The 16,171-nt window shown below is 34.8% G+C and overlaps 2 protein-coding genes across 2 annotated transcripts in view; one reads left to right on the forward strand and one right to left on the reverse strand.

The window, feature by feature from the left end:
- OGN (osteoglycin) overlaps window positions 1-8,087 on the reverse strand; it is a 28,353-nt gene extending 20,266 nt beyond the window's left edge. Inside the window, 4 exon segments of the mRNA XM_042782558.1 lie at window positions 4,263-4,356; window positions 6,601-6,768; window positions 7,904-7,927; window positions 7,929-8,087. Coding sequence (XP_042638492.1) covers window positions 4,263-4,356; window positions 6,601-6,768; window positions 7,904-7,927; window positions 7,929-8,087 — 445 coding nt within the window.
- Window positions 1-16,171, forward strand: part of LOC103207414 (centromere protein P) — a 617,074-nt gene that overhangs the window by 202,276 nt on the left and 398,627 nt on the right. The gene's annotated exons all lie outside the window — the stretch shown is intronic.

The raw sequence follows: 16,171 nt of genomic DNA on the forward strand, positions 1-16,171 counted from the left end.
TGCTTGGTAGGGTGGAGGGTCGACGAAAGACGGGGAGGCCTTCAACGAGATGGATTGATACGGTGGCTGCAATGATGAGCTCAAGTATAGCAGGGATTGTGGGGCTGTTGTGGGATCGGGCAGTGTTTCGTTCTGCTGTGCATGGGGTCGATATGAGTCGGAAACGACTCGACGGCACTGAACAACAACAACAACATTAGTTTTCATTTTTGACAATTTTAAATCAGTGGAATCATGCTGTATGTACTCTTTCTTCTGACTTCTTTAACTATTAATTAAACTATTTAGCATAATTATTTTCAGATTCATACATTTTTGCATGGATCAATAGTTCATTTCTTTTGTTTTTATTTTTGTTGTTATTGTTAGTTACTTAGGAGTTTAATGGTTTTGAGAAAGTAAGGATATATATGGATATTTTAAAACATAATTTATTTTATTTCTGTTGTTATTATTAAGAATAGATATAAAAACCAAAAACAGAATCAAAAAAACAAACTTACTGCCGTTGAGTCGATTCGACACATAGTGACCCCTCCTTGGGTTTCTGAGGCGGTATCTATGGAATTAGATTGCCTAGTCTTCCTTCCGAGGAGTGGCTGGTGGGTTTGAACCACCAGCCTTCTGGTTTGCAGTGAAATGTCTTACACGCTATGCCACCAGAGCTCCCAAGAATATATATATAGCAAAAAAAAAAAAAAAAAAAAGCGACCTCTGGTGGCATAGTTCCTAGGCATTTGATTGCTAACCAGAAGGCTTAACACCAAAAGTTATCACCCACTCCTGTGATATTTGGTTAAAGCTGCGTAAACATCAGTGATTCCACCTGAAAGCTATTTGAGTGAGTTTTAAAATCTCTGTAATTAGTTCCTAAAATAAATCACTGTGATTTTCCATATCCACTTATCCAGTAGAACCCTATAGCCTACCCCTAACCCATCCTCCTTGTGACCTCAACCAAAGACTAACCAATCAAACCACTTTATATTCAATTGTCTAGTCTCTGAAAATTAGAAAATCAAACAGAAACCAAATTTACTGCCTTTGAGTTGATTTCGACTCATACCAACCTCTCCTTAGGTTTCTGAGGCGGTTTATCTGCTGAAGTAGATTGCGCAACCTTCCTTCCTAGGAGTGGCTGGTTAGCAGTCAAATGTTGTAGGCGCTAGGCTACCAGAACTCCTCTAAACATAAGCAGTTTGCATTCTCACCAGTAATGTTTGACAATGTCTAAGGATAAGAGAACTCTGGTGGGTAGGCCCTAAGGCATCTGACTGCTAACTAGAAGGCTGGCAGTTCAAACACACCAACCACTCCTCGGAAGGAAGGTTGGGCAATCTACTTCCGTAGTGATACTGTTTCGGAAACCCAAGGAGGGGTTGCTATGAGTCGGTTCCCACTCGACAACACGTGACAACAAGAAGGATGAGAAAAGACACTGTCAATCATTGCCGGTGAGACTGCAAACTGCTACAGTAATTTTGGGGTTGATTTTGGCAATAGCTAACAAAACCAAGTTGTATATTTACTTTTTGACCTAGCAATCCCATTTCGAGGAATTTACCTGGAATTTATACTTCCAACAATAAAATACATGTACAAAATCACTGAAGCATTGTTTGCAAATGCAAACTACTAGAAAACAATCTAAGCATCCATCCAAACCTTGAAAAATGGTTGAATAAATATACTGTTATACTTTTAATTTTTGTCAATTGGGTTGAAAATAGTTATCACAGAATGATTTTAATTTGCATTTCTCTAATTATGTGTGCCATTGGAATAGCTTTTCATATTTTAAGGGTCAATTTTATATTGTCTCTGGCGATCTTCAAATTGTAAGAGTTAATAGAGAGCCCATGTTTGTGTGTGTGTCTGTGTGTGTAGTGTTACCTCTCTCTCTGTGGTATATATTGCAAATATTTTCCCCAGTTTTTAGTTGTTTTGCACTTCATTTATCATGTTTTTTGTCATGCAAAAAAATTGTGGAGTAAAATTTGTCTCTGAATTGTGAGGCACCCAGGTTATCTCTGGTACTTGAATGGTTTCAGTTTTTAGATTTATATCCCCAATCTATTTGTGATTTATTTTCTGCACAGTTTAAGCTATAGATTTAAACACATCACTTTTCATACGCTTACCCATTTGACCCAGCATAAGTCTTTAAAAACACCATTTTTGCATTAGCAATTTGAGATGCTGCTTTTATCGTATGTTGTTGTTGTTGTATGTGCCGTCGAGTCGGCCCCGACTCATAGCGACCCCTCCTTGGGTTTCCGAGGCAGTATCACTACGGAAGTAGGATTGCCCAACCTTCCTTCCGAGGAGTGGCTGAGGGTTTGAACCGCCAGCCGTCTGGTTAGCAGGCAAGTATCTTAGCCGCTATTCATTAATGTCTGTATTTGGACTTTATATTCAGTTCCACTACTCTTGGTGTCTTTTCTTGTTCCTTGTCATACTTTTTTAAGTTTAGAGGCTTTGTAATATATTTTGATGTGTGGTAATGGTAGTCTCTACTTATAACTGTCATTTTTCAGTGTTTTCTTACTGAAAAGAAAATTAAAGATGCAATCTTTTATCTTTAATTTTCAATATGAATTTTAGTTAATCAACTTTTTTAGCTCTATAAAGAAGTTTAGTGGTATTTTTATTGAGACTATATAAAAGTTATAAATTAATTTACAGAAACTGTGTTCTTTAGGATATTGAGTCATCCTATCCAAGGACACAGGATGTCTTCTTTTGTTCAAGTCTATTTTTGCTGTTATACTTCTCAAATATTTTAAGATGTATTTTCTGTTTTGTTTCACAATGTGGAAATTAGGCTGTAATTCTTTTTTCATGTCGTGAAATAATACTCTATGATAAAACAAAAATAACATAAATAGATGTTATTAACAAATCCTATTATTTTTTTATTAAAAAACCAAAACCAAACTCACCGCCTTCAAGTCAGATCCGACTCATAGTGACCCCTCCTTGGGTTTCCGAGGCAGTATCACTACGTAAGTAGATTGCCCAACCTTCCTTCTGAAGAGTGGCTAGTGGGTTTGGACCATCAGCTTACTGGTTAGCAGTCAAGTGTCTAAGGCGCGCTATGGCACCAGAGTAGGATTTTTTAAAAAGTCTTTTTATTACATAGGACTTATCATTTATTTTGTACATTTTTAAAATCTAGGTGTGCATTACAATTATTTATATAGATAGCCCTCTCTCTCTTCTGTTCCTTGAAGACAAGAATTACATTTTATTTACCTGATACTTAGGCTTTTTTTTTTTTTTTTCATTTACCTGGTCCTTAGTATTTGGCAAAAACAAAACAAAAACATTGCCTCTTCAAATAGATTCCAACTCATAGTGACTCTATGTTATTGTTGTTGTTATGTGTCTTCAAGTTGGACCTGACTCATAGCGACCCCTCCTTGGGTTTCCGAGGCGATAACACTACCGAAGTAGATTGCCCAACTTCCCTTCCAAGGGGTGGCTGGTGGGTTTAACCACCAGCCTTCTGGTTAGCAGTCAAGTGCCTTAGGCACTATGCTACCAGAGCTCCCTTAGTGATCCTATAGGACAGATTTAGATCTGCTCCGTTGGGTTTCTAAAGCTGTAAATTTTTATGGAAGTAGACTACCACATCTTTCTCTTACAGAATGGCTGATGAGTTCAGACTACCAACCTTTTGGTTAGCAGTTTTGTGCTTTAACCAGTGTGCCACCAGGGGTCCATTTGGCAAATAATAAGTGTTTAATAATTATTTCTTCAATTGATTTTATGAAGACACACACATACACTCTGTGGAGGCTAAGCTTGGGCTCAGCTTTGGTTGTTCTTATGCTTCTAATTCACATTTCTCACTTATAGTGTGGTATGGTAAATTATGTGCACTCCCAGTATATCTGTTTGATTTTACCATTGCAGATAAAATTCCACTTTTTGGGTTTAGTATCCTAGGGCAATTTGTGGTTACTTTTGTTGTTAGCTGTTGTTGAGTTGATTCCAACTCATGATGATTGCATATGTGCAATGTAGAACTGTTCCACAGAGTTCAAGGCTATGACTTTGCTGAAGCATATAGCCAGCCCTGTCTTAGGTGACTCTGGGTGGGTTGAAACCATCAAGCTTCCAGCTATTAGTCTAGCGCTTTACTATTTGCACCATCCTTGGACTCCTTTGATTATTATAAGGAATAAATAGTTATGATAATCTACTTTTTAAATGCCCTTTTGGGGAAAAATATTAGATGGTAGGGTATTGATACTTACCTTCATTTTCTTTCTTGGGGAGTAAAGTTGTTACAATGTCATCTTTTTGTAATTGAAGACTTTTCTTATCAGGTGTTATTATAGATTGTTTTTCCTATTAGAAAAGATAAAAGTTTATTACCATGTGAGATAAGACCTAGTTTTGACTTGAAAGGTGATCTTCTCAGAGCCATTTGAGCATTTCTTTTATGTTCACATAGGATTTTATACAGAACTCCATTTCAGCAATCATTATATTAAAATGTAAAATTTTGTTTAGCTTGCGTTCATTCTATACTGTGTGTTCCTTGAGTAAAAGAACCAGGTCTTTTAATTTTAATTTAAATTTTTATCTTTAGTAGCTGAACTCAGTGCTTATTAAGTGTTGAACATAATGAAATTTAAAAGTAAAGCTAGGAGGGAATTCTCTGAATTGAAATGAAATTTTTTTTCTGAGGGGAACACCTGAAATGAAGATATTATATCGAAATCTTCTTCTGTAGAGTAGCTTTTTAAGTTATTCTTTATGGTTCTTGTCTGAAACTGAGTTCTTATATCAGATTCTTTCATTTTCAACAGGACTAAAATACCAATAGGGTCATATCTCTAAAGTATTGTGTAAGTTCTTGTGGTATCTTCTGGTGATGACCCTTTGAATTAGATGCCTCCAGTATGTTGACCCTTGGAGCTCTTTTTTTTTTTGTTGTGCTTTTTAAGTAATATTTTATGGTGTATTCAGTGAAGTCTTACACAGCAGTTTAGATTCTCATTCAACAATTTCTACCCAAATTGTTCAGTGTCATGGGTTACATTCTTCACAATTCGTGAACATTCTCATTTCTGTTCTGGTTTTTCTGCTTCCTTGAAGCTCTTTTGTCTAAGCCTATATTCACCCTGCTTCACAGCACCACTCTAGGGTGTTAACTCTGGGGGGTTGCAGTCTTTTATCATTTACTTTTTCCTTTTCCTATTCTAGGTGAGTACATTTTCTACCATTAAATTCTATTACATAGGGTCCTACTCTTTCTATCCTTTGTAAGCATTTCTTACACCTTTAGTCTCAGTCTTGACTCTACGTTCTGTCCCACATGTTTTGACTGAACTTTTCTTGCTCCATTCTACATTTGTATATCAAGTTCTATTGAATTCTACTGTACTTTAAAAATACATTAGTCCCAACATGTATGTTAGCATAGAGAAACTTCTAATACTTTGTGAAGAGAAGCATAAAGCTAATCATGTCTAACCTTATTACTTATAAGTAACCAGGGAATTGTGGAAGTAGTTTATGTTTTGATTTTTTCTTTTTTATTTGAAGCTATAAATAGTTTACTCTTTTTTTTTTTTGTCTGAATGATGAGCAAAAATAATACCAGCTTTTTATCTAACTCCATTGAAAGAAACTGTGGTGCTAATATTTGTTCACAGTGTACTTAAAAAAGAGAAAGGCAATTATAACAGGTCAATCTTACATCTTATTTATAGTGGGGAAGATTTTTTGAAGCAATCAACATTGTTACATATTTGGCGGCATTTCTCATTTTCTGTTATTTCTCTGTGTGTGCATGTGTGTGTGCGTGTGTGTGTGTGTGTGTGTGTGTGTGAGACAGAGAGAGAGAGAGAAAGGGAGGGTGTGAGAGAGAGTATGCAACGGTGCTGTATTACCTTTCTCATTACTCAGCCGTCATTTCTGTGTGCCAATAAAGCATAATTACATAGCATGTAAAGAGTACTATGATTGAAGTGGTATAAAAGTCCCTGCAGAGTATTAACTTGATGACAATAACTTGGTACAGATAAAGGATCTAAACTGTTGAAACTGATTTTAAAAAGAAAACCTCATGTTAAATACTTTTTCATTTTTGTTAATATGTGTAGTTGGTACATATAAAATATCTTAAAATGCTACAGCTACCTAAATAACCAGTACTCTTCTATTTATTTCCATGAACCTCTTTTTGGTAAAATAATAAGCTTTAAACTGATAATCCTTCTCTTTTTCTCTTAATGCATATTTCTCCTGATTTACTTTTGAGGCAATGTAATTTGGAATATAGAGAATTAGGTAACCTTATTTAACACATAAATCTTAATCGGTTAGGAATCATCTTAAAGTCTAGTTTTCCTTGTATTTTTTTTTTTGTTGTTGTTGTTACTATAGCTATTGTTTGATTACCATAGAAGCTTTTTATTAATTTGGAAGCCATGCATATTCTAAAAATATAATTGTAGAGACAATTACTTCTGAATCATTAAAGTGTTTTCTTTTCCCCTTATCACATACTTTTAAGAAAAGCAAAAACATACATTTAAATGGGCTACTATTTTAGAAGTTGAGTTTAGAGTAGAAATAAAGTACCTTAATATTTTTTCCATCCAGGTATTTATCCTCATAATCTTGGCTAAAAATGGTTTCTTCAAAATTATCTGTTCCATAATCATAGATAACACGTAAATCCTGCTGAGTTGGTGGTGCTGGCTTTATCAGGGACGCAAACAGTGACAGAAGAAATATAGAATGCAGAATCTTCATTTTAGCAATAATCAAGGTAACTGGAAGTTAATAACTAGTGACCTGCTGACCGTGGGACAATATTCTCGTTTTCCCTGGAAATAAAAATGCAGACCATCGAAAAAATATTTAAAGCTTACAGGACTTTTTGGCAGGGTTTTAGCATTAGGGACCAGAGACCAAGTATTTAACCCTTAGTGATCTTTAATTAGATGCTAACATTTTTATATATCAGTGAGTATTCTGAAAAATAGTTTCCAAAGTTAGTTTTATTTTTTCTGTATCAGAAATTTCAAGCCGTGTTGATAATTTCAATTTTTTTTTTTTTTTTTATAATTTGCTGCTGCCAACAGAGATGCTAATTTGCAATTGGAATATTTTTAGGATACCTATAGTATAAATAGTTAAAATGAAAGCTCAAGGTCCTGTCTCATGTGAGTTAGATATCATATTTCAACTTTGTTACTTTATAAGAGTTCTTGATTTGCATTGCTATAAACAGAAACAAGTTCCAAGAAAAGTTTTAAAATGTAAACTTTAAATTTAACATCATGAAAAGTTGTCATTTACTTCTAGTCACTTACTTCTAGTTTGTACTAGTATTGTCACTTACTTCTAGTTTGTACGGAATAAAGGAAAAACCTTAAGTCTAATTTTTTCAGTTTTATAATCTTAATAGATATCACTGTATTGTTTTTAAATTTTAAATTATGGAACACAGAGAAACATTACTGCAAACTACAGGAAATAGAGTTTTAATCTAGTAACTTTGGGGAATGTAATGGAAAGGATTATTTTAGAGTTACCAGTGGCTTTTATTTGTTGGGTGCACATTTCGGATTTTTTCTTAAGTAACTTCAAACACAATCACTGAGTTGCTGATGTGGCATTCTATATATGCCAGTTTGTCAAAAATCCAGTGCTTGAATAGTAAGAATAATATGGTTTTATGGCTAGTAGCATCCTGTCCTTGTCTACTTGGATCTTAAAATTATCTTAAAGTATTAAAGTTTTTATACAAAAGTATTTTTAAAAAATATTCAAGGTAACTGAAACGTAAAACATTAAAGACATAGACTTTATTAAAAATGTTATATGACTAACTCTTTAACAAACAATATTTAAAGCAGTTTGTGAATAAAGAGCCTACCGTTTTAGCTGATTTGAAGGTTTTTTTTTGTGGTTTTCCTCAAGAGATGTTCATGCCTGTGCATTAGCCCTAAATGGGAGGGTGAATGAGGAAAGCTGTGGATTGGTTTCAAACTGCTGAATAAAATTTTATGGCCCAACAGCTTTAAAAGTAGTTTCCATATGGTAAAGATCTTTGCCAGCATTCTTTCTTTAGGGTGAAATATGGTGTGTTATACTAGAGAACGATGCTTAAAATATTTCTAACTGCTGTATTGCTTGCTTCTACTAATTTACTGTGCACATTTTATTTTTACGTTAGTGTAAGAAACACTAATTAGTTTATGAAGAAGACGTAGTTATAAAATTGTGATTTTTATTTTAATGCTTTCCTAGAATATAAAACATCTGTTTCTTGAATAAAATAGAATGCCAAACCACAGTATAGTCTATACTCTTAATTTTACACGAAGTGAAAATATTGTCTTAGTATTACCCTTCGTATATGTCCCAAAACTTTCCAAGCTAAAAATTTCTTTTAGGAAAATTTTTTTTATAGTTTGATCATTTGGGAGCATTTCTCCTTTATTATAGTTACATATAACAAAAACTCAAGCATAAGAATCAATTATTTTTTAAATAAATTTGTAATTTGGGGTTTGCTAGGAAAAGATACTTTTGTTTGCTAAATTAAGGAAATTGTATAAAAATATTTTAATATTAAATTTGATTTCAGAATGTTAAAGTGGTGTTTTGAATAAATTTTATGTTGTTGTTGTTAGGTGCAATGAAGTCAGTTCCAACTTGTAGAATCCTGTGTACAACACAACAGAATGCTGCCTGGTCCTGCGCCATCTCCACAGTCATGGCTGTGTTGAGCCCATTGTTGCAGCCACTGTGTCACTCCATCTCATTTAGGGTCTTCTTTTTTGCTGATCCTCTGCTTTTCCAAGCATGATATCCTTCTCCAAGTTCTGGTCATTTCTAAGAATACGACCAAAGGAGTGAGACTAAGTCTGGTCATTCTCACTTTAAGGAGCATTTCGGCTGCACTTCTTCCAGGACAGATTTGTTTGTTTTTCTTTCAGTCCCTGGTATTTTCAGAATTCTTTGCGAACACCACAAATTAAAGGCATAAAGTCTTCTTCAGTCTTCTTTATTTACTGTTCAGCTTTCACACGCATATAAGGCTACTGAAAATACTGTGGCTTGGGTTAGGCTCACCTTAGTCTTCAGAGTAACATCTTTGCTCTTGAACACTTTAAATAAGTCTTTTGGAGCAGATTTGCCCAGTGCAATATGTCATTTGATTTCTTGACTGCTACTTCCATGGGTGTTCATTGTGGATCCAAGTAAAATGAAATCCTTGAGGATGTCATTCTTTTCTCCATGATGTTGCTTATTGGGCCAGGTGTGAGGATTTTTGTTTTCCTTATGCTGAGGTAAGGAGCTCTGGTAGCATAGTGCCTAAGGCACTTAACTGCTAATCGGAGACTTAAAAGAGGCATAGTGAGCCCTTTCAGGAGCATGATGCAGGAAATTAGATTACTGTACGGACTGTAGAGAGTGAATGACACCAGCCACTCCTCGGAAGGAAGGTTGGGCAATCTCCTTCCGTAGTGATACTGCCTCGGAAACCCAAGGAGGGGTCTCTATGAGTCGGGTCTGACTCGATGGCATATAACACACACACACACATGCTGAGGTATAATGTGTGCTGAAGGTTGTACTCTTTGTAAATACTTCAAATCTTCTTTGTTTTCAGCAATCACAGTTGATCATATGAATGTCCTGTTCAAAATGGCCAATACTGGTCTATTTCAGCTTACTAATGCCTAGGATATCAATCTTTATACGTTTTGTTTCTTTTTTCTGCAAATGAAGGTCCTGAAAGCTTTTCTCCATCCATGTCATTAAGATCGACTCTACTTTGAGGAGGCAGCTCTTCCCCATTCATGTTTTGACTGCCTTCCAACTGGAGGGGCTCATTTTCTGGCATTGTATCAGACAGTGTTCTGCTGATAGTCATAAGATTTTCTGTGACCGATTTTTTCAGAAGTAGAAAACCATGTCTTTCCACTTAGTCTGTCTTAGTGTGGAAGCTTTGCTAAAACCTATCTTCCCTGGGTGACCCTGCTGGTATTTGAAATACTAGTGGCATAGTGTCCAGCATAACAACAACACAGAAACCTCCATAGTATAATAAACTGACAGACCAAGGGTGGAAATAAATTAATATAGACATATTTAAAGTTTCACTTTTGTTTTTTAATATTTGTCTCCCCTAAACTAAAAATTTAACAATATGGATAAATATTATAATAAAAAATAGAAAAAGTACTAAATTCTTTTCAATTTAAAATTGACTTTTGAGCTTTTTAAATAATGAAGCAGCAGGTATTGATTTTGTTTTCATTGTATGGCATTTTTAACAAGATGTTGAGAAGTGAGCTGGATAGATGTTAAAATGTCCAAATTTAGAGATTCATGGTTTTCTTAATGGTATCTGTAATTTGATATTTTGTACTACAGAAAAGTATTTTGTTGATTGTAACATATTGTATTAAAAAATTATAAGCAGGGAATATGATTTTGTTGGCATTCATTCATTTAATATAAATTTATTGAGCACCAGTTCTCTGCCAGATCCTATAGATACACAGACAGGTAAAACTCAGTTGTTCCCCTTAAGGAACTTGTAGTCTCTGAGTCTACAGGAGAGGCCACACAGAAATTATAAATATCAGGGCTTTAAACTAGTTCTAACAAGTTGAGTCATGGCTGACAGAGTGAAATTGGAATCTATGTAAATTTAAAAACTTTGAGTGAAGTGGAATGATAGCCAGTGAAGTGGAATGAAAAATTACATGTTGAAGCCCTGGAATCAGAGACTCAGAAGAGGCATAGTGAGCCCTTTCAGGAGCATGATGCAGGAAATTAGATTACTGTCTGGAGTGTGCAGTGTGAATGACACACATTCAAAGCGACACAGTTGACTGCCATTTTTTAGTGGGGCACCAGTGTTTCTGACTCTGCCATTCAAAAGTTTTGACTGATCTACAATGTGCACACTGTCCTTGCTTTCTAAGAGGGAGATTAAGTTTCTAGTAGTACACTGACCTGTAATATTTCCCATTCTGGTTATCATTCCAACTCACCCACTTCACTCACATTTTAGAAATTCAGGTCCGTATTGGTTTTGCATCATTGGCTGTGACTGAACTGGCCAGAATGGTTTGAAGTTCTGATTGAAGTATCTGCTACACAAAAATGTGCACAGAGTTCTAAGTTAGGCTAGGAAAGGTCACAAACCATGATCAGGTGAGACTGTCGAAACTTTGCCAAAGCTGTTGCACCCAAGCTGACTTCTATAGAGCAAATACAAGAAGAGGGTTGCCTTAGTGGAAAACACTAGATTGATGCTCTGCTAGAAATTAAAACAAAAAATTTTATTGAAGAAATAGTCATTTTGAAATGGAGAGACTGCTGTAGACATCCACGCAAGATGTAATGATGTTCTGAATTGCAGGAACAGTAAGAGTTTAAAAGGGTGTAGTAAACAAAGAATTTGTGCTAGCACACTTGTAAGGGTAGGGGAGGAAACAGACAAAAGCTACAAAGGGTTTGATAAACTACTGACTTAAACATTATCAGTAAGTTTATTTGTGGCATCCTGAGGTTGTTACTCATTGAAGTTTTTGATGCATGTGGAGTTCGTTTTTGTGTATGGTGTGAGGTACAGATGTTGTTTCATTTTTTCGGCAAATGGATATAAAGTTTTGCCAGTATTATTTGTTAGAGAGAGACCATCTCTTCCCATTGAATGGATTTCAACCCTTTGTCAAAAATCAGCAGACTATGAGTCAATGGATCTATTTCTGGATTCACAATTCTTTTCCACTGGTCTGTGTCTGTCCTTGTACCAATACCAGGCTGTTTAGACTACTGTGGCTGTATAGGAGATTTTGAGATCTATGAGTCTGAGACTTTCTACTTTGTTCTTCTTCAATAGTGGTTTACTTATCCAAGGTCTCTTCCCTTTCCATATAAAATTAGTGATTGTTTTTTCCATATCCTTAAAAAATGTTGATGGGATCTTGATTGGGATGGCATTGAATGTATAGATTGCTTTGGGTAGAATTGACATTTTCACAATGTTCAATCTTCCTATCCACGAGCATGGTATGTTCTAACATTTGTGTATATCTCTTATGGTTTCTTGAAGTAGTGTTTTGTAATTTTCTTTGTACAGGGCTTTTGTGTCCCTAGTGAGATTCATTCCCAATTATTTTATTTTTTGTAGCTATTGTAAATTGTATTGATTTCCTCATCTCCTTTTCAGCAATGTCTTTGCTGGTGTAGAGGAATCCAGCTGATTTGGGATGTTGATCTTCTATCCCACCACTATGCTAAATCTCTCAATTAGTTCCAGTAGCTTTTTTGCTAAGTCTCTTGGGTTTTCTATGTATAAGATCATATAATCAGCAAATAGGGATAGTATTACTTATTTCTTACCAATCTGGATGCCTTTGATTTCCCGTTCCTTCCTTATTTTGCTGGGTAGGACTTCCAATACAGTGTTGAATGGAAGTGGTGATAGAGGGCATTCTTGTCTGATTCCTGTTCACAAGGGAATGGTTTCAGTCTCTCTCCATTGAGAATAATGTTGGCTGTTGGTTTTGCATAGATGCCCTTTATTATGCTGAGGAATGTTCCTTCTATTCCTATTTTTCTGAGAGGTTTTTATCAGGAATGGGTGTTGGGTTTTTATCAAATAACTTTTCTTCATCGATTGTTATGATCATGTGGTTCTTTTCCTTTATTTTATTTATGTAGTGGATGACATTGATTGTTTTTCTAAATGGTGAACCATCCTTGCTTACTTCTTATTATTCCCCACTTGGTCATAATTTATTACTTTTTTGATATGTTGTTGGAGTCTGTTGGCTAGGATTTTGTTGAAGAGTTTTAACATCTATTTTTATGAAGGATATTGTTCTGTAGTTTTCCTTTTGAGTGATGTCTCTGCCTGGTTTTGGTATCAAGATTATGCTTGATTCATAAAATGAATTCGGGATGATTCCATCCTTTTCTATGTTCTGGAATAGTTTGAGTAGGATTGGTGTCAGTTCTTTTCTGAACGTTCATTAGAATTCTCCAATGAAACCATCTTGGCTAGGGTTCTTTCTTTCTTAATTTTTTTTTTTTTTTTGTAATTTTTTTATGACTTCTTCTATTTCTTCTTTTGTTATGAGTCTTTTCAAGTTTTCTACCTCAGTCTGTGTTAGTTAGGTAAGTAGTATATTTCTAGAAATCTGTCCATTTCGTCTAGATTTTCAAATTTGTTGGAGTAAAGTTCTTCATAGTATCCTGTTACCCTTTTAATTTCTATGGGTTCTGTTTTGACATTGCCCAATTTGTTTCTTCTTCATGTTATTTGCATTCTCTCCCTCTTTGTTAAATTTGCCAGTGGTTTGTTAATTTTATTAATCTTTTTAAAAAAAACAACTTCTAGTCTTGTTCAGTTTTTCCTACTGTCTTTCTATTTTCTGTTTAATTTTTTTCTGCTTGAATGTTTATTATTTCTTTCCTTCTGGTGACTGTAGGGGTTTTTGCTGCTCTTTTTCTAATTGTTGGAGATGTGGGGTTAAGGTGTTGGTTTTGGCTCTTCCTTCTTTTTTGATATGTGCATTTATTGTTATAAATTGGTTTCTGATCACTGCTTTTGCTGTTTCCCAAGCATTTTGGTGCATAGTGTTTTCATTCTCATTTGATTCAAAGAATTTTTTAATTTCATTTTTTATTTCTTCTATTACTCATTCAATTTGAAAGAGTATGTTATTTAATTTCCATGTGTTTGCTCTTTTTCCATTGATCTTCCCATTATTGATTTCTAATTTGATTGCATTGTGATCTTAGAAGATGCTCTGCAGTATTTTATTCTTTTTAAATTCATTAAGCTTTGATTTGTGCCTAACAAATGATCTATCCTGGGGCATGTTCCTTGTACACTGGAAAAGAATGTATATTGTGCTGTTGTTGGGTGAAGTGCTCTGTAGATGACTCTAACAATGTCTATAAGGTCAAGTTGCTGGATGGTATTGTTTAGTTCTTCTGCATCTTTGTTGAGTTTCTTTCCAGTTGTTCTATCTTTGATCAAATGTGGTCTTTTAAAGTCTCCTGTTCAAACCCACCAGCTACTCCTCGGAAGGAAGGTTGGGCAATCTACTTCCATAGTGATACCACCTCAGAAACCCAAGGAGGGGTTGCTGTGTGTTGGATGTGATTCAATGCTGGTGCGTTGCGTTTTTGTGTTACTATGACTATGAAGTCATTTATTTGTCTTTTCAATTCTGTTAATGTCTGTTTTATGTATATTGGGGCTACTTCATTGGGTCCGTAGGTATTTATTATGGATATATCTTCATGTTCCATTGATCCTTTAATCATTATCTAATATCCTTCCTTGTCTCATATGGTGGTTTTTGTCTTAAATTCAATTTGATCAGAAATTAATATTGCAACTCCTACACTCTTACAGTTGCCATTTGCTTGATATATATATATTTCCAATCTTTGATTTTCAGTCTGTTTATCTCTTTGTCTCTAAGGTGTGTCTCTTGTAGACAGCATATTGCTGAGTTATATTTTCACATCCAGTCTGCACCTCCCTGTCTCTTGAGTGGTACATTTAATCCATTCACATTTAGTGTAATTATCACAAGTATTAATTGATGAGTGTCATTTTGTTATGTATTTGTTCGTGGTGTTACTGATTTCTTTGTTCCATATAATTTTCTTTGCTGAGTTTGTTTTGTTTATGAATTACGTTATCACTTCGTTCATTAATACTGTTTTACTATTTGTTCAGTGTTTGTGGTTTTTCTTTTTTTTTTGATGGCAAGATTTATCATTTTTCTTCTATATTACGCTGTGATTTTTAATTTTCTCCCCAAGTTTAGAACAGTGCATTCTATCTTGCAATTGTCTTGACTTCCTCACCATTTAGAAGTTCTGTAAATACACAATTTTTTCCCTCTTTTTGGTTTGTAGTTGTTCTCATTTGCAGTTGATGTATTTCTTTCACTTTTACGATCTTGTAGGCTTATTTACTTCGTATACTTCCATAACTATGTTGTTTTCTGGCTTATGTCATCTTGTGTGTTAATGGTCAGTTGTTATTTGCTGTTGTTCATTCTCTGTCCAATGGATTCCCTTTAACATATCTTTAAAGTTGGTCTGGTTTTAGCAAATTCCTTTAATTTTTGCTTCTCTGGAAATGTCCTAATTTCACCATCATATTTGAGGGACAGTTTTTCTGAGTATATAATTCTTGGTTGGAAATTTGTCTCTTTCGGGGTGTTACATATACCATTCCATCGCCTTCTTGCCTACATGGTTTCTGTTGAAAACTCAGAGCTTAGTCTTATTGATTCCCCTTTGTAGTCTTATTGATTCACTTCTCCTTTTTCCTGTGCTGCTTTCAGGTTTCTTTCTGTCTTTGGTTTTGGTGAGTTAGATGATGTGTCTTGGTGATTTTCTTTTGGGGTCTATACTGTCTGGGATTTGTTGAACTTCATGAATGAATATATTCTCATCATTCATCATGTCAAGTATATTCTCTTCCAACAAATCTTTGATGAGTTTCTCTGTGGTTTTATTTGTCTCTTCCTGTTCTAGAATTCTGATTACACGTAGGTTATTCCTTTTGATGATATCCCACATGAACCTTAGGCTTTCTTCATTTTAGTTTGATCTTTTTTCTGATTGATCCCTTTCCAAAAACGTATTGCAGTATTTGTCTTCAGTCTCACTAATTCTATCTTCCATTGTTTCATTTCTACTCCTTTGCCCTTTCAATGTGTTACCTATTTCTTACAATTTAGTACTAATCTTCTGGATTTCTACATGTAGATTTTATATCATTTCTAATTTTTCATTTATTTTGTCATTTTGTTCTTTATTTTTCATATAAAAGTTTTCTTACTTTTTATTTTATTTTATTTTATTACTGTGATTTGGGTGAAGATTTACAGAGCAAATTCACTTTCCATGCAGCAGTTTACATATACTTTGTCTCATAACACTGACCACAGTTTACCACAATGGAACAGCTCCCCGCCCACTTCCTCCCCATAGTTACCTCTTCCCAGTGCCATCCCTCCATGGACTCCTGCCCCCTATACCGTCTCCCTATGAATAGGCAGCCCCTCTTTCTCAATGATTGTTCTCTCCAAGGAGTGTATCTACCTCAGGTAAATGTTCAACTCATATGCCTGTCTTCTGTTTG

This window comes from Orycteropus afer, unplaced genomic scaffold (genome assembly GCF_000298275.1).
Source record: "Orycteropus afer afer isolate SDZICR_OR568_19922 unplaced genomic scaffold, OryAfe1.0 scaffold00368, whole genome shotgun sequence".
Lineage (NCBI taxonomy): Eukaryota > Metazoa > Chordata > Mammalia > Tubulidentata > Orycteropodidae > Orycteropus > Orycteropus afer.